The sequence below is a fragment of the Oncorhynchus kisutch genome, linkage group LG24, assembly GCF_002021735.2.
Source record: "Oncorhynchus kisutch isolate 150728-3 linkage group LG24, Okis_V2, whole genome shotgun sequence".
Classification (NCBI taxonomy): domain Eukaryota; kingdom Metazoa; phylum Chordata; class Actinopteri; order Salmoniformes; family Salmonidae; genus Oncorhynchus; species Oncorhynchus kisutch.
Window position 1 is genome coordinate 25,980,955 of NC_034197.2, and position 24,831 is coordinate 26,005,785.

A 24,831-nucleotide genomic window follows, 5' to 3' on the forward strand; every position below is an offset into this window, starting at 1 on the left:
TGCTAATGCTGGTGATGGGGTGGATAGGGGCGGAGGTAAGGTTGGTAGGGGGTATTTGGGGGATCAGGGGTAGGTAAGGGGGCTAATGTTGTTATTGTGTATGGTCCAGGCATACAGAGAGAGTCCCCTGACCTTGTAACGGCTGTAGAGCTGTGATCAGTTCCCAACCATTACAGACAGACGCATGACAGGCAGCAGCTCACTCTTCTGCTGTGTGGTCTTATCAGGACAGAGCACGTTTCTGCTGTGAGAGAACCTCTAAAACCCACTCAGAAAGAGGCACAAACACATGCACACTGCTGCTTAAGCCTTCCCAAAATCAGGCATTTTCTCTCCCTCCATCCCTTGCTCTCTCTCTCTCGCTCCCACAGTCTCTCAGAAGAACAGAAAGGAAGAATACTATGTTCTCACCAAAGATGGGAGTAGGAGGGCGCAACAAGAAAATTATTCAGAACAAGACAGAACGTGGAGGCAGAGGACAGTAGGGTGTTTAGTTAGTTTAATGCTCTGGAGTAGTTTGTGGAGTGACATGATAACTAAGCCATTTGACTGCCTACAAAGGAGAAGATTTCCTCTAACTTCCTCTAATCTCTCTCTCCCTTTTTCTTTCCCCTCCCAGTTTTCGGGGGAGGTTCCAGAGAACCGGATCAATGTTGCGGTTGCCAACCTGACCGTGATTGACCGCGACCAGCCACGCTCGCCCAACTGGAACGCTGTATACAGGATCATCAGCGGTGACCCCATAGGTCACTTCACCATCATCACCGACCCGCACACCAATGACGGCATGGTTACTGTGGTGAAGGTAAGCCCCTGCGACCAACCAAGACGTATCTAATTAAAGTTTATTTGTCGCATCCACAGATTAGCAGATGTTAATGCAGGTACAGTGAAATGCTTATGTTTCTAGTTCCAGCAGTGCAGTAAGTGTCTCACAGTACAATAATAAATTAACTAAACTGTAAAAGAAGAAACAAGAAGAGCTTGAGCCCTCAAAAGTGACCACACCTCAGCAATTTACACATGTTTTACCAGAATGGTGAAATTTGACACTTTCTTGGTGTATGCAACACTGATATTCTCCAGTTCTCACCTAGAACTTATCATATCTATTTTAAAAACATATGTCTTCACCAAGGTTGAGGTTGATGTAGAACAGACAGTGTTGTTATCCCATTCATCAATTATGTGTTGCATGTCAGATCTACACTGAGTGTATAAAACATTAAGGACACCTTTCTAATATTGAGTTGCACATCCCCGTGCTTTTTGCCCTCAGAACAGCCTCAAATTGCTGGGGCATGGACCTTGCAAGGTGTTGAAAGCGTTCCACAGGGATGCTGGCACATGTTGACTCCAATGCTTCCCACAGTTGTGTTATGTTGGCTGGATGTCCTTTGGGTGGTGAACCATTCTTAATGCACATGGGAGACTGTTGAGCGAGAACAATCCAGCAGCGTTGCGGTTCTTGACACAAACTTGTGCGCCTGGTGTAACCAACTGTATATAGCCACCCACACTTCAGATTGACTTGGTTTTTATCTGCAGCAAAATATATCAAACAGTGATGACAGGCATTGACAGGATGGTCACAGACACACATTGACTGGTTAGGTAAGACACAATATAGATTTTAGATAGGAGCAACAGTAATGCCCTCAATGTGATTTAATTTGTATTTATTTATTTATTTCACCTTTTATTTTTGCAGGTAGGCCGGTTGAGAACAAGTTCTCATTTACAACTGCGACATGGCCAAGATAAAGCAAAGCAGTGCGACACAAACAACAACACAGAGTTATACATGGAATAAACAAACATACAGTCAATAACATAATAGAAAAAGTCTATATACAGTGTGTGCAAATGGCGTAAGGAGGTAAGGCAATAAATAGGCCATAGTATCAAAGTAATTACAATTTAGCAAATTAACACTGGAGTGATAGATGTGCAGATGATGATGATGTGCAAGTAGAAATACTGGTATGCAAAAGAGCAAAAAAAGTCAATAAAAACAATATGGGGATGAGGTAGGTAGTTGGATGGGCTATTTACAGATGGGATGTGTACAGCTGCAGGGATCGGTAAGCTGCTCAGATAGCTGATGCTAAAAGTTAGTGAGGGAGATATAAGTCTCCAACTTCAGCGATTTTTGCAATTCGTTCCAGTTATTGGCACTGACATCAATCCATCAATACAGTGCACAAGTACAACCCTTTTTATATAATCATTTTAAATGTAGTATGAAAAAACATTCACTTCATATTTCAATAAATCACCTGCTAGCAATAGAGTGTGACATTACAGTGCACTGACTTACATGCTGACCACACCGCTCACAGAGCGTGCACACAAAAAATGTACCCATACATGTTATTCAATCATTGCAACCACACTGCTCGCAAGCATCTGCGTGGCCAGGTGCTAAAATATAAATAGGTTCTATTTGTGACGCTCAACGCGATGCAAGTTTGGCCTATCCCATCTCATTGGTGTTTAGGAGCATATAACCACGTGGGTGATTGAAAGATGAACTGACGTCCACACTCCAGTTGGTTGTAGTAATGCACGGTGAAGTTGGTTTCCAACCGCCATATAAAGTTCAAAGAAGTAAAAAAAAAACTAAGGAAGCCTGAGGAAGGAGGAGAGAGGATGAGAAAGGAATTTGTTTTACCTGTGGATTAATTCTAAAGGACCTTGTGCATTTCACGTAAAATAACAACGCAATGTTTATATCCCAGGACAAATTAGCTAGCAACAGCAAGCTAGCTAGCTAAATTGCCATAAATGTTTAATGCTTTTCAACCTGTCCTCAAATTAATATAATTGGTTCAGAGTTTGTCTTGATATGTTAACCGGCGTGTCCTGATCGTGTCTGGTGTGGGGGTACAAAATCAACATGCGCATACAGGTGCATGTCCGGCTTGGTCAGCATGTTATAGTGCAAGTTAGCGCTTTGTTAACATGGCTAGCCAAGCCAGCAAATACTTGGATAACTTGCCGGAATAGGCTTTAAATACATTAATGGTGACATACAGTGCCTTGCGAAAGTATTCGGCCCCCTTGAACTTTGCGACCTTTTGCCACATTTCAGGCTTCAAACATAAAGATATAAAACTGTATTTTTTTGTGAAGAATCAACAACAAGTGGGACACAATCATGAAGTGGAACGACATTTATTGGATATTTCAAACTTTTTTAACAAATCAAAAACTGAAAAATTGGGCGTGCAAAATTATTCAGCCCCTTTACTTTCAGTGCAGCAAACTCTCTCCAGAAGTTCCGTGAGGATCTCTGAATGATCCAATGTTGACCTAAATTACTAATGATGATAAATACAATCCACCTGTGTGTAATCAAGTCTCCGTATAAATGCACCTGCACTGTGATAGTCTCAGAGGTCCGTTAAAATCATGAAGAACAAGGAACACACCAGGCAGGTCCGAGATACTGTTGTGAAGCCGGATTTGGATACAAAAAGATTCCCCAAGCTTTAAACATCCCAAGGAGCACTGTGCAAGCGATAATATTGAAATGGAAGGAGTATCAGACCACTGCAAATCTACCAAGACCTGGCCGTCCCTCTAAACGTTCAGCTCATACAAGGAGAAGACTGATCAGAGATGCAGCCAAGAGGCCCATGATCACTCTGGATGAACTGCAGAGATCTACAGCTCTGTCCATAGGACAACAATCAGTCGTATATTGCACAAATCTGGCCTTTATGGAAGAGTGGCAAGAAGAACGCCATTTCTTAAAGATATCCATAAAAAGTGTCGTTTAAAGTTTGCCACAAGCCACCTGGGAGACACACCAAACATGTGGAAGAAGGTGCTCTGGTCAGATGAAACCAAAATTGAACTTTTTGGCAACAATGCAAAACGTTATGTTTGGCGTAAAAGCAACACAGCTCATCAACCTGAACACACCATCCCCACTGTCAAACATGTTGGTGGCAGGATCATGGTTTGGGCCTGCTTTTCTTCAGCAGGGACAGGGAAGATGGTTAAAATTGATGGGAAGATGGATGGAGCCAAATACAGGACCATTCTGGAAGAAAACCTGATGGAGTCTGCAAAAGACCTGAGACTGGGACGGAGATTTGTCTTCCAACAAGACAATGATCCAAAACATAAAGCAAAATCTACAATGGAATGGTTCAAAAATAAACATATCCAGGTGTTAGAATGGCCAAGTCAAAGTCCAGACCTGAATCCAATCGAGAATCTGTGGAAAGAACTGAAAACTGCTGTTCACAAATGCTCTCCATCCAACCTCACTGAGCTCGAGCTGTTATTCAAGGAGGAATGGGAAAAAATGTCAGTCTCTCGATGTGCAAAACTGTAAGAAACATACCCCAAGTGACTTACAGCTGTAATCGCAGCAAAAGGTGGCGCTACAAAGTATTAACTTAAGGGGGCTGAATAATTTTGCACGCCCAATTTTTCAGTTTTTGATTTGTTAAAAAGGTTTGAAATATCCAATAAATGTCGTTCCACTTCATGATTGTGTCCCACTTGTTGTTGATTCTTCACAAAAAAAATACAGTTTTATATCTTTATGTTTGAAGCCTGAAATGTGGCAAAAGGTCGCAAAGTTCAAGGGGGCCGAATACTTTCGCAAGGCACTGTAAATATATACATAGTCACATTTGCTATTGACTTTGGGATATATGAAACAGTTTTCCACTATTGTGTTATACAGTTTTTATCAGTTTTTTTTATGTACAGAGGAAAGAGACACAAACCTTCTCTCAGAATATCTCTCTCAAACTAAAGAACAGTCAGACCAACTTTCCAAATAGGAGAGAAGAACTCAAAATTCCACTAGTTCTTTCAAGGAAAATAATACAAAAATCTGTCTGAAGACCTCTCATATTGCCAACCTTACTAGTATGGCCTCAAATATTTGGATGAATTTGACAACACATAATGAAAGGAAACTGTATTTATATCACACCTTTTTCTGAAGTGAATGGTTTCACCCACTACTCTGCCCGCGAACTGCGGTGTTCTTTGATATCTGCATTGCGCGGAATGCGAGCAAGGTTGATGGAAACTACATTTTGACTTTGTCACACTGGCACCTACTACCATACCCTGTTCAAAGGCACTTAAATCTTTTGTCTTACCCATTCACCCTCTGAATGGCACACATACACAATCCATGTCTCAATTGTCTCAAGGCTTAAAAATCCTTCTTTAACCTGTCTCCTCCCCTTCATCTACACTGATTGAAGAGGTTTTAACAATTGACATCTATAAGGGATCATAGCTTTCACCTGGATTCACCTGGTCAGTCTATGTCTGTCAGGTGTCCTTAGTGTTTTGTACACTCAATGTATAAGCCACTGAGTGTAAGCTCCAGCTATAGGGGGTTACCTGCCCACCAGCCTATCATAGCCTACATAAGGGATAGGATAGCAGGACATCAGGTCTTTCACAGGCACATGGCCATGCACACACACACACACAAAATGGCTACTGAGACCATTGCAGAAAATTTTATATTGATTTGTCAATTACAATTGAAGTGGGTTTTATGCACCTGTGATAAATGGGTGCATCAGCAACGCAGTTGTGTCTTGTAAGGGCCTCTAAGGGGCTCTAGTTTTAGCCATAGGTGTTTGTGTGTGCGCAGGTATAGTGTGTATATGGTGTGTATATTTGACTAGTGTTATGAGCTTTTCCTATTCTGTCTGTGGAATAGGCTTTGAGTCTCTCTGGGCACCAAAGCCGGAATGGCTACCAACTCTAATCGGTTTCACATCAGAAAAACTGTAACGCGTAGGTAGCAGGGAAACATCTGAATTGATGTAGTATGTATTTACCGAGGGGGCCTCTCTGGCTGCTAGTGGAGGCACATCAGCAGAACACACTGACATCTCTCACAAGTTTACTGAGACGGCCCACCTGGGACCATGGCTGCTCTATAAACATGGACTGAGGTCTTAACCTGCACAATTAGAGAACTGTCTAGGGAACCAATACGCATACATTTTAAATCCTGGATTAAAACAGAGGCATCACACAAACACATACAGACAAACATGCACACACATACACATTGACTTACCCACACAAACATCCACACACACATTCGTCTTTAAGTCATTAGGATATGTAAATTGAAGTGTGTGATGAGCATAGGAAATGACAGGGGTGACTACATGCCAGAGAGAGGAAAGGAAATGAGAAGGGGAGGATAAGGTGATAGGAGGAGGATGGAGAAGGAAGGAAGGGGAAGGGAGGAGTAGAGGGAGCTTGGGAAGGGAAGCGGTTTGATAGAGAGAGGAAGAGCAGTCAGAGAGGACAAAAAGAAAAGAGGGGAGGTGGAGAGGGAGCACTGCACCACTGGCTATGGATCAAAGAGCTCCAAGCACGTTCAGCCTTCTGATAGGGCCCCAGTACATCACTGGTTCACTCCACACACACACACACACACACACACACACACACACACACACACACACACACACACACACACACACACACACACACACAGACACAGACACAGACACAGACACAGACAGACAGACAGGGCACATCAACACCAGCCTCCTCTTCTCATTATCAGTACACGCAGGCACGCACGCACACACCACGATAGCATCTGTCAGATCCAATCCCCTCATCACTCTGGCTGCTTTATTATGAATGCTTTTATATCGTTGCCTACCGCGTCCGTTAACATGAACACTAAGGCGAAGCAACACACAGATGTGCTCCAAATCATTACTGTCACCAGCAGACACCGGCCTCCGGGTGCTAATCATCAACTGGATCGCTAACTGTACTCAAGCCAGCCAGCAGCATGCAATACCTAACATATCTGTTGTGTGTGTTTCTGGAGGTTACCTGAATCTAATTGTGTTGTTGTCATTAAGCCAGCCCAGAGCTGTCACTTCGTTTTAGGCTCACACGGCAGACCGCCTTGTAGGTGGCTGGAGCTAGCCAACACACACATGAGCACGTACGCACACACACACACACATACCCACTCACGCACACATACACACACGGTGAGGGGAGGGGAGTTTACCCAGTGTGAATTTAACAGGGAGCGCCAGCCCCAACGGCAGCCGGTCCATGAATTGTTTAAGACCTGCCTAACTCACTCAGTGTTAGCAGGGTAATTACAGGTAGGGGTGCAGAGGTCCCTCTAAGTTTAGCGATAACGCTGTTCCAATTCATCCTAGCTAGCGCAGAGCTAGCGCTGCTCACCACCAGGGCTGTTCATTACTTCCTTTATCGTCAATAGGGCTCAGCTCTGCTCTCGCTCTCTCTCTCAAGAGCTGCAGGTGGAGGATAGAGGGACAGAGGAACTGGAGGAGAAAGTGTTCTGGGAATGGGGGGGTTAGATATCACTGTGAGTTTGATCTCTCTCTTGTTATTTCTCTCCCATCTATTTCTTCTAACCATAGTGTAGGGCAGGCATGGGCAATTCTTTTCCATGGTGGGCCACATTATAATATATTTTTGCCATCACGGGCCAGAATCATATTGCAGGATTTTTCATCATGTGTATGACTGTGTTGACAGATATATCTACTGTAAATCACATCCAGAAATGCTACCTATTTTACTTTTTTAACATGCACAGAAATGAACAAGATCCATGTTCTATTATTTTCCTTATGAAATGAAAACAATGGTATGGTATTTTCATTATTAAACAATGCAATGAACTACACAGAGGGAAAAGTACACTGTGCATTCAGCACCATGGAGAGAACTCTTGTTAACGGGTATGCACAAAAACACAAAGAGAGAGAGCTCAACATTACATTTAAACTACTCAATCAGTGTGAGGAGTGAAGTCTCTGATGGGCATTGACTAGAGCAGTGAAGTCAGGTATGGTTTCTGACGTCGCTATGAGCAGGATTGCTGAGAGGTGAGAGTCAGTAAGAGATGATCTGTGCCTTGACTTGGTATATTTCATCACTGAAAATGTCTGTTCACATACATAGGTTGACCCAAACAGTACAAACATCTTCTGAGCATGACTCCTAATCTTTGGGAAGTTTTGTTCATCGAGAGATGCATAGAACCGCGTCAGTGACATTGTTTTAAATAGTTCTCCAATCACTGCATCAGACTAAAGTTGCTCTAGTTGCAGGTCAGTGGGAGCGTTATCCACATTGAAGGTGAAAGGAGAGGAAACCCAACCGCATGTCATTTTCCAACACTTTGAAATCCTCAAAACGACGAGAAAACTCACTGTTCAAAGCACACAGCAGCGATGTATACTTCTCCCGCTGGTCATCTGATAGGGAAAAGACTAGTAGTGTCGGAAGGTGGGTGAGGTTGTTGACTTCTACTTGTTGGGTCAGGAGGAGTAATTTTCCCTTGAAGGCTTTGAAAGGCTGCAAAAAGGCCCTTCCCTTGTAGTTTGGAATGCAGTTCATTCATGAGGGCCAAGATGTCCATGGTGAAGGCAAACATCTGCCAACCATTCTTTATCTTGCCGTTGAGGGAAATCCACATTTTCCTTTCATTTGCAAAACCTCATTAATCTCTGACTTCAGGTCCCACACCCTTGTAAGCACCTTCCCCAAACTCAGCCATCTCACGTTTGTGTGGTAGGTGTGATCTGCAGGACCCAACTGTCTCTTCCGACAGTGAGACAAACTGCCTGTGGTTTAAATATTTTTCTCTTATGAAGTTTACCACTTTAGTGACTGTATCCACACCATGGCTCATTTTCAGAACACACTTACAGAGCACCTCCTGATGAATAATGCAATGTAGGAAAATAATTTTCTGATCTGGGTTCAGCTCAGCTACTTGATATTGTATCCTTTCAAAAGGCCACATTTTTTTCCTGTCAAGTTTGGGCACCCATCAGTGGTCACACTGGAAAACTTTTCAAAACTCAGTCCCAGCTTTGCCACACACTTATTAACCTCCTCCAATACATATTTATCTGTGGTTGTGCTCTTCATTGACTGCACTGAAGCAAGCTCCTCTGTCATTTCAAAATCTGTGGTTATTCCTTGTAAGAATATCAACAACCGTGTCACGTGCATCACTGCTGGAAACATTTTCGAACAGCTCTTTGTTGTCAGGGCAAAGTATTGCTGCAGAGTCAATGAAACATTCTTTAATGAATTCGCCCTCAGCGAATGGCTTGCTATGTTTAGCACTTTTGTGGGACAATACAGAGCTAGCTCTCACAATTCCGTCATTTGCTGAATGCAGTTTTGTGAAAAGTCCTTGCTGCTTTTGCAACTGAGAAAGCAACTCTTTCGATGCACTTGCCCTCTGCTCAGAAGACATATTCCTATATTTCTCTGACTGCTTCGTCTGGAAGTGTCAGGACGAGTTGTAGTCTTTCAAGACAACGATGCTCTCTTTGCTCACTAAGCATTTCCTGATACTTCAATAAAAATTATTTTGATTACCACTCTTGCTGGAACACCCTACATGCACTGTCTACTTTCCTTTTCTTTGAAAAACACATTTTTGCGCAATTTCCAGCTAGCTACTATTTGTAAGTGTGACTTGTTTGTCAGCCTGTCAGTCACTGTCTGTCCTCGTGCAGTTGTTATTTATACGGGCCTTCAAAATAAATGTCCCACAAGCGGTGGGAGTTCAATCATTACACAGAGGAAAGTATTCATTGGGCTTTTAATTTGAATAACAAATACGTGTTTCAAAACTTTACTATTGCAAATTCTTTACATGATCTGAACATGATTCCACAGGCTGTATTGAATCAAGTCGCGGGCCGCATATGGCCCACAGGCCGGCCTTTTCCCAGGCCTGGTGTAGGCTTTGTTTCTTTTTCTCATTTTATTTGACTACACCCTTTATTAGTGTTCTCTTATTATCTCTCTCTCATCTTCTTTTTGTATGATGCCTATTTTTATCTTTTTATCTAGACTTCTTCTGTCAGTCATATGTGATTGCTCTTATCATGCCATTTGATGGAGTATGAGATTACTAATCCTAACCTAATTATCTGCCTCCTCCTCTCACCCCTCCTCTCTCTCCCCCAACTCCGTCTCCAGCCGGTGGACTTTGAGCAGAACAGGGCCTTCATGCTGACGGTGGTGGTCAATAACCAGGCTCCGCTGGCCAGTGGGATCCAGTCGTCCCTCCAGTCCACATCCGGGGTCACCATCTCTGTGGTAGACATCAACGAACCACCCTTCTTCCCCACCAACCCCAAATCCATCCGCTTTGAGGAGGGTGTTCCTGCTGGCACCTCTCTCACCACCTTCTCAGCCAGCGACCCTGACCGCTTCATGCAGCAGAGCATCAGGTGCTGGACAGACACACACACATTTACACACACACACACATTTACACACACACACACACACATTCACTCACCACCTTCTCAGCCAGCGACCCTGACCGCTTCATGCAGCAGAGCATCAGGTGCTGGACACACACACACATTTACACACACACACACATTCACTCACCACCTTCTCAGCCTGCAACCCTGACCACTTCTTGTAACAGATCATTAGGTACAGTGGGGAACTATACAAACTGTCCCTCTCTCTTAAGAATTCTGTGTATACGCAGTCAGTTAAGAGCTGCCCTTCCACCTGCATGAGAGAGAGAGAAAGAGAGCGAGAGAGAGAGACTCCTGGGTAATCAGAGCCATGTGTATTCTAAAGGTATAGATAGGGGACACACACATACATTCAAACACACACAGCACCTGGCCCCATTCCAAAGGCCTGACACAGCACTGTATACCTGCAGTGTTTCCAGGGTTCTCACATTATTGGCTGTGACTCTAAACCAACCTTTAAATTACCACCTGGCTTTTTAAAGGCTGCCTGTGGAGCACTGCAGTGTCTTAACTTCCTCAATGTCAGCTGATCTATGACATTATTATGTTGATTACCCACACATACTGAATACCTCCTCTCAGAGACTGTGTCCAGTGTGTATGGATGGCTGGTTCACTTTCTCCAGCGCCAAGCCCAGAATCATCCTTGTGTTCCGTTTTCCTCGCTCTCTCTCTCTTTCGCTCTCTCTCTTGTGAAAAGATCGAAACAAGTTTGCTAGTTAATTTCACAGCAAATGAGAGTAAATTGGTTGTACCAGCTGGGCTCTGTATCTTGCTGCAGCACTCCCTCTCTCTCCTTCTCTCTCCCCATCTTCCTTTTCCCTCTCTCTCCTTCTCTCTCGCTTTGCTTTCTCTCTCCCCATCTTCCTTTTCCCTCTCTCTCGATCTCCCCTTCCTTTTCCGTACACCAGTTTCAGCTTGCAGTACATCTTGGAGATAAGTTTGGCTAGCAGAGGCACACCATGTTCTGTCATGGTCTGCTACACACATTCATACACACACACACTCTCTCTCTCGTTCCCTCTTGCTCTCCAAACCCCTCTCTCTTTCTTTCTCTCTCACACACAGACATACACAGACACATACATGCACACTGATACCCAATCAATTCTGCTGCCCATCCAGCATGATTTGCCATTTACCCACACTGGAGCCTTAACAAACTAGTGGGACAGTTTGTCCACCTCAGCCTCCAATGTGATTTCATCTGTACTGAAGTCCCCCATATATATATTTTTTAAATTCACTGTAGTGTTTTTAAACATTACTGTTGTATATACTGTATTATTTACAGTTAACTATATTATAAATAATCTAGTAAAATAAAACTGTAGTATATACTTTAGTAATTAATGTAGTGTTTTTGCAGACTAGTATATTGTAGTATTTACTGTAGTTTTTCATTAACAGTTTCTTTTTTTAAATCAGAAACTCACTTCTTTAGCCAATGTGCAGATTTTGTCAAAGATCCGTGATATCTCTATGTGACTGAGGGAGATGGCTGAAAAGGACGAGGTGAGTGTAGGAAAGCGGAAGGGAGCTGATAAGTAAGGGAAAGGTAACGAACAAGATAGAATGGAAGAAGTGTGAGAACAGGTCAAGGAAAAGCAAGTGCACGGGAGGTTTGGAGAGTTGAGAAAGGGGAGGTCAGGGCTGGAAATTGACGGTAGAGATCTTCATGGGTCCAAAAAGTTGGACCTATTCCAAAATAATCCTTGGGCTTTCCCACCTAGACCCGATATGCATAATGTTTTATAAATTGAGAGACCCGTTCCGAACAGACCAAAGGACAACTAGACCCGTTCTGTATAGACCTGGTTGAATCCAGACTCGGACCGATCTGAGGGAAGCAGCAGAAAAGTCATTATTTAAGCTACTTTATTATCTGGAAGGGATCAAGTGCGAGAGGAGGGAGAAAGAGGTGCAGCTCTAGCAGGCGGGGGAGGGGCTGTACTGTGAGTGAGTGACACAGGGAGCAGGAAGGAGGGAGGGAGAGACGACTCAAACTATAGTAGACTAATAGCTGCCATAGCTAGGTTATTTATCATAAAATATGATTACATAGTACCTGTCTTGACTGCATCAAACTGGGAGAAGCTAGTTAAGCTAACGTTAGCTAGCTAGGCTAATTGAGGCTGCAGTGCATTCGCTTTTTCATCCTACAGTTACAAATACAACTCCATTTAGAATATTAATTAGCAACCTACCTGTTGGCTCGTGGTCGTTGTAGCCTATCATTCTCCTTTAAATTCCGTCATTTTAATTCCATCTTCCATTGATTAAATATCTCCTAACTTTTGCCACACACGGAGGCTCTACTTGACAGTTTTTCTTCAGACCAGTGGCAGGCAGTGAGTTCTAGGGGGGGGTCAGGGACCGGGGGATCGGGGGATGGAGAGGGGGTAGAGGGGCAGCCTGGGAGAGAGGAATCAGGCATCACCTGTCGGGTCCAAACTAGTGTGGCGAGGTGTGGGATTGAGAAACATGCATAAATAATTACCCAAACTACCTTGCATGGGCTGGAGGAAGGCTAGGAGGACATACATTTTTGATGTTTCCACTAGCATCACTAAGCCCACCAGACTTCATACTAGATCTTATTCACTCCTCACACTCACTTTCCAGTACCACCAACCTGGATATACATAGAGAGACTGATCAAGGTATTGTATGAAGACATTGGAATTGTATTATTAAAATTTGCGGATTTTATATACGTTTTACTTCTTTGTGTCCTTCAAAGCACCAGAGCAAACACAGACTTAAAGTTCCAGACAGTAGTGAAGCAATAAGAACCCAATAAATTAAATCATAAAACTGACTCCAACTAATCAAACTGAAGCTCCAACAGGTATATTTCACTGGTCTTCCCCAAAGCCAACACTTCCTTTGGCCACCATTCCTGCCAATGACTGGAACGAATTGCAAAAATATCGGGAAGCGGGAGTCTTATATCTCCCTCTCTAACTTTAAGCATCAGCTGTCAGAAAAGCTTACCGATCATTGTACCTGTACACAGCCAATCTGTAAATAGCAATTATTTATTGTAATTAATAATTATTTAGCCTCTATGGCCTATTTATTGCCTTACCTATTGTGTTATTGACCGTACATTTGTTTATGTGTAACTCTGTGGTGTTTTTTTTGTCGTACTGCTTCGCTTTATCTTGGCCAGGTCGCAGTTGTAAATGAGAACTTGCTCTCAACTGGCCTACCTGGTTAAATAAAGGTGAAATAAAACAATAAAATAGGTTTTAGGTTTTAATATCAGCAAATAAATCAAAGAATTGACTCTGGCAAACCAAACCAGATCGTTGTTACTTGAAAAGCACATTCCCTCCAGTCGTGTCAGTTGGAGAAGGCAGTAGGAGAAGGCAGTAGTCTGTGTTGTCCTGATGAGGGTTCTTTCCCATCAGTCCTCATACAGAGAGTGTCAGATGTTGCACACTGACACACTCATCAGCTGGTATGTGTGTGTGTGTGTGTGTGTGTGTGTGTGTGTGTGTGTGTGTGTGTGTGTGTGTGTGTGTGTGTGTGTGTGTGTGTGTGTGTGTGTGTGTGTGTGTGTGTGTGTGTGTGTGTGTGTGTGTGTGTGTGTGTGTGTGTGTGTGTGTGTGTGTTAGAGGTCGACCAATTAATCGGAATGGCCGATTTAATTAGGGCCGATTTCAAGTTTTCACAACAATCGGAAATCTGTATTTTTGGTCGCCGATTTGCCGATAAAAAAAAAAAAACTTTATTTAACCAGGCAAGTCAGTTAAGAACACATTCTTATTTTCAATGACGGCCTAGGAACGGTGGGTTAACTGCCTTGTTCATTGGCAGAACAACAGATTTTCACCTTGTCAGCTCGGGGGAGCCAATCTTGCAACCAACACAGTTAACTATTCCAACGCAATAACGATATGCCTCTCTGTCGTTGTACTCCACAAGGAGACTGCCTGTTACGCGAATGCAATAAGCCAAGGTAAGTTGCTAGCTAGCATTAAACGTATCTTATAAAACACTATCAATCATAATCACTAGTTAACTACACATGGTTGATGATATTACTAAATATTATCTAGCGTGTCCTGCGTTGCATAAAATCTGACTGAGCATACAAGCATACAAGTATCTGACTGAGCGGTGGTAGGCAGAAGCAGGCGCGTAAACATTCATTCAAACAGCACTTTCGTGCGTTTTGCCAGCAGCTCTTCGTTGTGCGTCAAGCATTGCGCTGTTTATGACTTCAATCCTATCAACTCCCGATTATTTCACTTATAATTCACTGTATCACAATTCCAGTGGATCAGAAGTTTGCATACACTAAGTTGACTGTGCCTTTAAACAACTTGTAATTTAAAAAAAAAAATGATGTCATGGCTTTATATGTTTCTGATAGGCTAATGATATCATTTGAGTCAATTGGAGGTGTAGCTGTGGATATATTTCAAGGCCTATCTTCAAACTCGGTGCCTCTTTGCTTGACATCAAGGGAAAATCAAAAGAAATCAGCCAAGACCTCTGAAAAAAAATTGGAGACCTCCACAAGTCTGGTTCAGCTTTGGGAGCAATTTCCAAATGCCTGAAGGTACCACGTTCACAATAGTATGCAAGTATAAACACCATGGGGCCACGCATCCGTCATACCGCTCAGGAAGGAGATACGTTCTGTCCCCTAGAGATTAACGTACTTTGGTGCGAAAAGTGCAAATCAATCTCAGAACAACAGCAAAGGACCTTGTGAAGATGCTGGAGGAAACAGGAACAGAAATATCAATATCCATAGTAAAACGAGTCCTATATCGACATAACCTGGAAGGCCGCTCAGCAAGGAGGAAGCCATTGCTCCAAAACCGCCATAAAAAGCCAGACTACGATTTTCAACTGTACTTTGGGGACAAAGATCGTACTTTTTGGAGAAATGTCCTCTGGTCTGATGAAACAAATATAGAACTGTTTGGCCATAATGACCATCGTTATGTTTGGAGGAAAAAGGGGGAGGCTTGCAAGCCAAAGAACAACATCCCAACCGTGAAGCATGGAGGTGGCAGCATCATGTTGTGATGGTGCTTTGCTGCGTGAGCGACTGGTGCACTTCACAAAATAGATGGCATCATGAGAAGGAAAATGATGTGGGTATATTGAAGCAACATCTCAAGACATCAGTCAGGAAGTTAAAGCTTGTTCGCAAATGGGTCTTAAGGACAACAAAGTCAAGGTATTGGAGTGGCCATCACAGCCATCACAAAGCCCTGACCTCAATCCTTTAGAAGATTTGTGGGCTTCTGAAAAAGCATGTGCGAGCAAGGAGGCCGACAAACCTGACTCATTTACACCAGCTCTGTCAGGAGGAACGGGCCAAAATTCACCCAACTTATTGTGGGAAGCTTGTGGAAGGCTACCCTAAATGTTTGACCCAAATTAAACAATTTAAAGGCAATGCTACCAAATACTAATTGAGTGTATGTAAACATCTGACCTACTGGGAATGTGATGAAAGAAATAAAAGATGTAATAAATAATTATCTCTACTATTATTATGACATTTCACATTCTTAAAATAAAGTGGTGATCCTAACTGGCCTAAGACAGGGAATGTTTAAGAGGATTAAATGTCAGGAATTGTGAAAAACTGAGTTTAAATGTATTTGGCTAACTGTATCATGTTTGAAGTGATTTAGAGGAAGACTACATTTGAGAAAAACAAGTGAGTGAAAGAAAGGAGAAGGACTAAGAATATAACATCAGAAGTAGAGAATCCATCAGGAGTCAACTTTCATCCTGATATCTCAACTGGATAGCTAACAAGCTAACAGTTATTTACACGTTGCTAAGGAGTTGCTAAGAGTTTCTAGCTACTGGCTACCTGCTGTTAGCTAAAACACCTAGCTAACAAAAAAACAAAAAGGACAATCAGAAAGGGCAGGACAATGAACAGGAAAACTAGTACCTAATTTACACAACCAAAATAAAACAATTCAGACAAAAATCATGGTAGGCTCTGTTTACATAAAAAAAATCCTAGCTACAACTAGCTAAGTGCAAACCAGCTGTAACATACATTATACAATGGGTGGGTCTAATGATGATCGGTTAAAAGTGAAAAAGTGTCGATTTCATAAGTTACCGCCAGCTAAATCTATGATTTTAAAAATACAATTTACTCTGGTCAATCTGACTGCGCAATCCACTGTCGGATCAGCCCAGCAAGGCCAATTCTAAACTTGATCTCCACTATAAAAAGCATCTAGATGTCATCTAAAATTTCTTTGAGACTAACATTTCGTTTTCAACAGCAGAGATTTGTATAAACCTTGCTGTCTGTCTCTCTGACATTTGCAACATTGTTTCAATATTCAAATTAGATCTCCAGCTGTCCCATAGTAATGAACGTGTAAGTGTCGGGAGTCAGGACTCAGCCAGTCGAAATCATGAATCAGCTTTCATCATTTTTATGGATATATACAAAGAAATGTCAGTTGAAAACAGGTAACACAAAGTGTAGTGCAGCTAGTTTGCAGACTTTACTGCTTCAGTGTTTGAAGTGATTGTGTTAACTGTGTTGTTGGCTAACTCCTTTGAACAACAGTGTCCTGACAAGAGAGCACATTTTCTATGCCAGGTGAAATCGCGCCTCATTAGCTCATTAGCTTAAACAAATGTAAATGCAGCTACTGCGTTTGGCGTAACTATAATTTAGCCACAGTTGGCTAGATAGAAAGCAAGGAATAAGAACGTTTGCAGCCAGTATGGCAATAGAACATTTAGAACGAACGACGGGGTTGCATCCATAGATACAGAAGAAAAAGACTGAACGACTGCGTCTCTGGCAACCGAACCAGTAGAACGAACGACCAGCCGTCTTGGGTAGCAACCCTAGATTTGTGTCGGGACTATATCTTGTTGAAGGAGGAAATAGTATGAATAAATTAATTAAAATAAGATTTTATAAGAAAATATGTCAATCATTATTTAAATATGTTGGTAACCTTTTGTATAAAAGTGATAATACCCTCGAAGCCGTTTTTTGGAGGATATATTGGCACGGTTTGCCGGCCTGAGATGAAGTTGAGGGCCTAACAACACCCATGCCAATATATCCTCCAAAGACTGGCTTATTGGGCATTATCACTTAAACTTACATCCATGTATCCAGCTGTAATCAACTAAGATGAATACATTTACAAACCCAAACTCATCAACCTTGCATTCCAATATGCAGAAACTATTGCCAGTGAAGCAAGGAGGAAACAATATAAAGCAAAGGTTTTAAAAGAGCACCCAGTGACCCTAAAAGCAGACTTTATCCAACAAAAATACAAATAAATCTGTTTTTCACTGAATGTTCAAATGCTTGGCATGCAGCCCCTGCGCAAGTCAAACAAACATCTTAAAATGTCTGGAAACAAGACCATGAGACAATTGTATGTGGACACAACCCCAATATATATATATATATAAAAAACTGTTAACGTAATTTAATTATTTCCAATATGTTTTCATTAATTGAATTCACTTAGTCTATTTTATGAGAATTTGTAAGATTCTTATTTGCATAAAATAGACGGAGACCAGTCTTATCAAAATGGATAATAGTATTTATCCTCAGAGCGCGCTGCCATGTAACCACGAACAACAGTTTATGCACTCACTGCCTTATCTAAAACACCCCAGAGCTAAGTTTCGTCGGTTCAACCATAGGTTAACAACCCTATCTGCTTACTTAACCTACAACCCATTCCTCCCCAGGCTAGTTGGAATGGTGTTCATTATGTTTAATTACTCCTTGTCCATGCCACATAATCCCTTCTTATGAACTCATATTGTTAATCAGATATAACAAAACAGAGTATAAATGTACTTAGTTACAGTTCTATTTAAAATGAGGATTTTGTTTCGTCATTTATTCATAATATTCCTAAGAATAACTGAACAGTAATGATCCAAGGCTCTGAGGCCAGTCTAGAGCTGTTTGAAGAAGAGTTGAACATGATAAAACCTCTAGTGGATGATGAAGTAAAAACTGACACGTCTCCACTAACAATGGCTGCAACTCCCAAAACATGGCCTTCAAAACAGGAGGCCCACAGTACATCACTCCCTCCCTCCCTCACCTGTAGCAGCTGTGTGCACAACAGAAACATTATCTGGGAAACAAATCCAGAACTGCCTCTCCCTATTACAATGGAGATTAGGGAATTGTTTTATTTTTTAAATTAGGATTCCCATTAGCCGATGCCAATGGTGACAGCTAGTCTTACTGTGGTCCGACACATAACGAAAAGACATTAAAGACAAAAGACAATTAACATACATTAACATGTAGTGTGTGTGTGCATCTATCGGTTACTCATACAGAGAGAACAAACAACAAGGGTGTGACACTGTCCAGACACTGATGGAAGAGTTGAGGCATTTCAATCAGCTTCAGTAGAACAGTTAAGGCAGAACACTAAACAAATGACGCAGTCCATTGTCACCCTCCAAGAGGAGCTGATTGTGGTAAAGGTGGAGCTGCAGCAAAAAGAGGGTGACCAATGGCATCTGTCAGCAGATTCTGACCATGCCACCAACAGAGCAGCTGCATCAGCCTGGTGGAAGCCCAGATACTCCTGAGCCCAGTACAGCCTTCAACCCATTTGCCTCACTAGCCCCTCAGCCTCTTAGGGTCCACCTTGACCTGCCAACCTCCCAGTCTGCCACAGCTTACCTTGACCTGCCAACCACCCAGCCTGCCACAGCCTATCCTGCCTTGCCTACCTCCCAGCAGTCTGACCATGTTCAGCCGATCACACCTCCAGAGAACAAGGGACAGGATCCAGTTCAACCCAGGATACCTTACAAAACTGCAGTTATGAAAGAAGTATCTAAAATAATCTATTTCCCAGACACCAAACAGATAAATGCTGGTGTCCCACTACTGACAGTGCACAACAACTGCTCTATCAAGTCAATCTGGAAAATCCTGAGAACCTTGTCATACGTACTGAGACAAATGACCTGCGCACAAAAGGAGAAAGAGTGGCTGAGGAAGTGAGAAAGGTGGCAGAGAAATCACACACCCTGTTCCTAAGGACACACATTATTATATTCACCCTTCTACCAAGGAAAGATCTCCCCTGGAAAAGTATTAAAAATGTCAACCAAAAATTCACCATGGACTGCTCCACACTACTAAATGTCAGCATCTCTCACCACCACACCCTGACATGTGAGAACTTGTATGACCATGTACACCTGGACCATGAGGGAGTCAGAATCTTTGCCAAGAACCTGAAAGATGCCAAGTTAGACAGAGATCCACAATCATCCCAGGCCAGCAACAGAGCCCCACCAGTTCCCTATCAAGGGAGACAGAGGAGGCCAATCTCATCTCAGCTGAGCCCGACATAGAGAACTCCAGCCCCTACCAACATGTCCAAGCCCAGCTGCGATAGACCGTGACCAGATCAGCAGTGCCAGAACCAACCTAGCTCAGCCAAGCAGTGCCAGGACCAACCCAGCTCAGCACAGCGATTCCAGAACCAGCCCAGCTCAACCCAGCAGCGCCAGACACAGCTCATCTCAGCCCAAAACAACCCTTCACAGCACTGGACTGTGCTCTAGGGGTAGGACAAATAGTGGCCAACACGAGGGTACCCCAGACCATACCTCAACCTCACTGCCAGACCACATATGCAGAGGCAGCCTCTGGTAAGAGACAAATAGACCCTTCAGCCATCGGAGAGACAACCAGACCTGGCCTGCCTAAACACAGCTCAATCAGACCCGTTGCATCACAGCACAGCTCTACCAGACCTGGTCCGCCTCAGCACAGCTCTACCAGACCTGGCCAGCCTCAGCACAGCTCTACCAGACCTGGCCAGCCTCAGCACAGCTCAACCAGGCCCAACCCATCACAGCACAGCACAACCAGACCCGGCCCACCTCAGCACAGTTCTACCTGACCCTGCCCATCGCATCACAGCTGTACCAGACTAGGCCCATCACAGCACAACCAGACCTGGTCCATCACAGCACAGCTCTACCAGACCCGGCACACCTCAGCTCTGCCAGACCTGGCCCATCACAGCACAGCTCCAATCAGCTCAGTTCTACACAGCACCGACCACTACCCTAGTCTGGAAAAACTCTGTTGAGGGTAGTGCATCACATGATATAGTCCACACCATGTATCATTCATGCCAGCAGCCCTCATATGCTAAGATTTTGGAGCTTCGCCAGTCACACTGCCCTTCACACCACTCTCCACAATTCCCCCCACAACCTCCCTCCCAAGCTAGTTTTGGTTACCCTCCCTACTTACATCCCCAGGACAGGCATGGGACACTCCTTCCCCCAACGGCAGCCTCAACCCAGCAACAGGAGCCACACCAAGGCCTCCTCTCCACACCCAGTCCACCCGGATGAAGCTCCGGCCAATGGAGTGGAGCTGCTGCAGGGGACAGGAGTGGCTGCCAATGCTCCACTCTGGTCCCCTGCAGCTGCTCCAATCCTTTGGTGGGAGCTTCATCCGGGGTGGACTGAGCTCTGCCCACACTGCTCTCCCAGTTCCCGCCTGGTCTGGAAAAAATGTTTTACACAATTTACATTTGGGTACAGGACTAATGTCCTGACATTCTGGTTCTCTCAGAAACATGGTTAAATGGTTCTGTCTCTGAGAAATACATTGAAGTAAAGGATTACAAGGTATTTAGATGTGACAGAAAGGGGGAGGAGTGGCCATATACAGTTGAAGTCAGAAGTTTACATACACTTAGGTTGGAGTCATTAGAACTCATTTTTCAACCACTCCACAAATGTCTTGTTAACAAACTATAGTTTTGGCAAGTCGGTTAGGACATCTTCTTTGAGCATGACAAAAGTAATTTTTCCAACAATTGTTTACAGACAGATTTTTTCACTTATAATTCACTGTATCACAATTCCAGTGGGTCAGAAGTTTACATACAATAAGTTGACTGTGCCTTTAAACAGCTTGTAAAATTCCCAGAAATGATGTGATGGCTTTAGAAGCTTCGGATAGGCTAATTGACAAAATTTGAGTCAATTGGAGGTGTACCTGTGGATGTATTTCAATGCCTACCTTCAAAATCAGTGCCTCTTTGCTTGACATCATGGGAAAATCAAAAGAAATCAGCCAAGAACTCTGAAAAAAATGTAGACCTCCACAAGTCTGGTTCATCTTTGGGAGCAATTCCCAAATGCCTGAAGGTACCACGTCCACAATAGTACGCAAGTATAAACACCATGGGACCACGCAGCCGCCATACCGCTCAGGAAGGGGATGCGTTCTGTCTCCTAGAAATTAACATACTTTGGTGCGGAAAGTGCAAATCAATCCCAGAACAACAGCAAAGGACCTTGTGAAGATGCTGGAGGAAACGGGTACAAAAATATCTATATCCATAGTAAAACGAGTCCTATATCGACATAACCTGAAAGCCCGCTCAGCAAGGAAGAAGCCACTGCTCCAAAACCGCCATAAAAAAGCCAGACTACGATTTGCAGTTGCACATAGGGACAAAGATCATACTTTTTGGAGAAATGTCCTCTGGTCTGATGAAACAAATATAGAACAGTTTGGCCATAATGACCATCGTTATGTTTGGAGGAAAAAGGGGAGGCTTGCAAGCCGAAGAACACCATCCCAACCGTGAAGCATGGAGGTGGCAGCATCATGTTGTGGTGGTGCTTTGCTGTGGGAGGGACTGGTGCACTTCACAAAATAGATAGCTATATGAGAAGGAAAATTGTGTTGATATATTGAAGCAACATCTCCAGACATCAGTCAGGAAGTTAAAGCTTGGTCGCAAATGGGTCTTCCAAATGGACAATGACCTCAAACCTACTTCTAAAGTTGTGGCAAAATGGCTTAAGGACAACAAAGTCAAGGTATTGCAGTGGCCATCACAAAGCCCTGACCTAAATCCCATAGCAAATTTGTGGGCAGAACTGAAAAAGCGTGTGCGAGCAAGGAGGCTTACAAACCTGACTCAGTTACACCAGCTCTGTCAGGAGGAATGGGACAACATTCACCCAACTTATTGTGGGAAGCGTATGGAAGGCTAAACAAAGGCAATGCTACCAAATACTAATTGAGTATATGTAAACTTCTGACCCACTGGGAATGTGATGAAATAAATAAAAGCTTAAATAAATCATTATCTCTACTATTATCCTGACATTTCACATTCTTAAAATAAAGTGGTGGTTCCAACTGACCTAAAACAGGGAATTTTTATTTTGATTAAATGTCAGGAATTGTGAAAAACTGAGTTTGAATGTATTTGGCTAATATGTATGTAAACTTCCGACTTCAGCTGTATGTCAACTTTAATTTCATGGTATCTCAATATATTTCTGTTTGCAATAAATTTGAGCTTCTGGTTGTCGATGTGTCCGAAAACCAGAATACACATTTAATAACACCTTATTTATTAACACCTTTTTTAATGGGATAATTTTCATCAACAACCGCTGAATTGCATAGCGCCACATTCAATGAATATTACTAAAAATATTTATATTCATGAAATCACAAGTGCAATATAGGAAAACACACCTTAGCCTTTTGTTAATCCACCTGTAGTGGCAGATTTTGAAAATATGCTTTACAGCGAAAGCAATCCAAGCGTTTGTGTAAGTTTATTGATCTACAAAACATTATGTACACTTAGCATCATGTAGCTTGGTCACGAAAATCAGAAAAGCAATCAAATTAATTGTTTACCTTTGATGATCTTCAGATGTTTTCACTCACGAGACTCCCAAATACACAAATAATGTTCCTTTTGTTCCATAAAGATTATTTTTATATCCAAAATACCTCCGTTTGTTTGGCGCGTTATGTTCAGAAATCCACAGGAAAGAGCGGTCACGACAACGCAGACAAATTCCAAATAGTTTCCGTAATGTCCACAGAAATATGTCAAACATTTTTTATAGTCAACCCTCAGGTTGTTTTTAAAATATATAATCGATAATATATCAACCGCAAATGTCTTTATCAGTAGGAGAGGGAAAGGCAATGGCAGCCCAAACTCACGAGCAAAACTCAAGCGACCACCTGACCTGTGATGTTATCTTTCTTGCTCATTTTTCAAAATAAAAGCCTGAAACGATGTCTGAAAACTGTTGACACCTTGAGGAAGCGATAGGAAAAGGAATCTGGTTGATATTCCTTTCAATGGAGCAAAGGGAGGCTATGGAACATGGAGTTTTCAAAATAGAAGCCACTTCCTGGTTTGATTTTCCTCGGGTTTCGCCTGCAATATCAGTTCTGTTATACTCACAGACAATATTTTGACAGTTTTGGAAACTTTAGAGTGTTTTCTATCCAATACTACTAATACTATGCATATATTAGCAACTGAGACTGAGGAGCTGGATGTTTACAATGGGCACCTTTTCATCCGAGCTATTCAATACTGCCCCTGCAGCCATAAGAAGTTAATCATGAAACAAATGTATTATCCAGAGACTGAAGGAAAAAAGGAAACCGCACACTGCTCTTGATAGTATCACTGATATTTAATAAGCTTACGTATCGGCCTTCATCATCTGATTGTTCAGATGTGCAAGTGCCTTTTGAATTTTGTATTATCCAGAGACAGAACATTAGTGAGTAATATACTTGGAAGCGGTGGGTGGTGTGTGCGCCTCCTAAGTCAGACTAGAAGACCACTCCGAGTACCTTTCCTTCACCGGCGTTGTTTTGGTTCGGCCTCCAGAATCAGTTAAAGTGCCCTGAGGGGTATGAACAAAGGATCCTATTCTGGAAAGTCGTATTCCTGTTCGTAATGCTGATAGTGCTGGTGAGTTGCCGCCACTCTGATATCCAATCGTTCTTCCCGGGAAAATCTGGGCTAATAATGTAAGAAATAACACATAAAATACAAAATAGGGCAAAGTTTCTTAAGAGTTAGAAGCACTGCAGCTCTCTGTCGGCCGCCATTTTTAATTTCGTTATGGTTAGTAGGTCGGTTCAGCAATTTACTATCTGTGACGTGCTAGATGCCTTGCTTAAGATTGATGCAAAAAGAATCCATTGGGGCTGATATACTTGATCTATTTTTGCTGCACCTCTCTGCCCCTCTGATTACTTTATCATTATCCGAATATTTTTTACCTGACGATTATATCTTGTACTATCCCCAAGGTTTGGAAGGCGGCCCATGTACTCCCCCTTCACAAAAGTGGTGACCCTTGTGACCAAAATAATGATCAACCTATTTCTAAACTTTTTTGCCTAGATAAAATATTAGAATCCTTGATTCATTCTTAGCTAATGTAATGACCCTAGGTGTTGCTGGTGTAGAGAATCAGGCGCAGGGCAGCAGATATGAGTAATCAAACATACTTTACTCAAAAGGTAAAATACACAAAGTAACAACTCCACGTACACCATTACAGACCGAAAATACAAAATAAACAATCACTCACAAAAACTATGAGGGGAACAGAGGGTTAAATAATGAACAGGTGATTGTGGGATTGAAAACAGGTGTGTGAAACAAAGACAAAACAAATG

The 24,831-nt window shown here is 42.7% G+C and overlaps 1 protein-coding gene across 1 annotated transcript in view; it reads left to right on the top strand.

Moving 5' to 3' along the window:
- Positions 1-24,831, top strand: part of LOC109869525 (cadherin-4) — a 187,390-nt gene that overhangs the window by 130,643 nt on the left and 31,916 nt on the right. The window contains exons 7-8 of the mRNA XM_031804093.1: positions 620-805; positions 10,015-10,268. Coding sequence (XP_031659953.1) covers positions 620-805; positions 10,015-10,268 — 440 coding nt within the window. The remainder of the gene's footprint in view (positions 1-619; positions 806-10,014; positions 10,269-24,831) is intronic.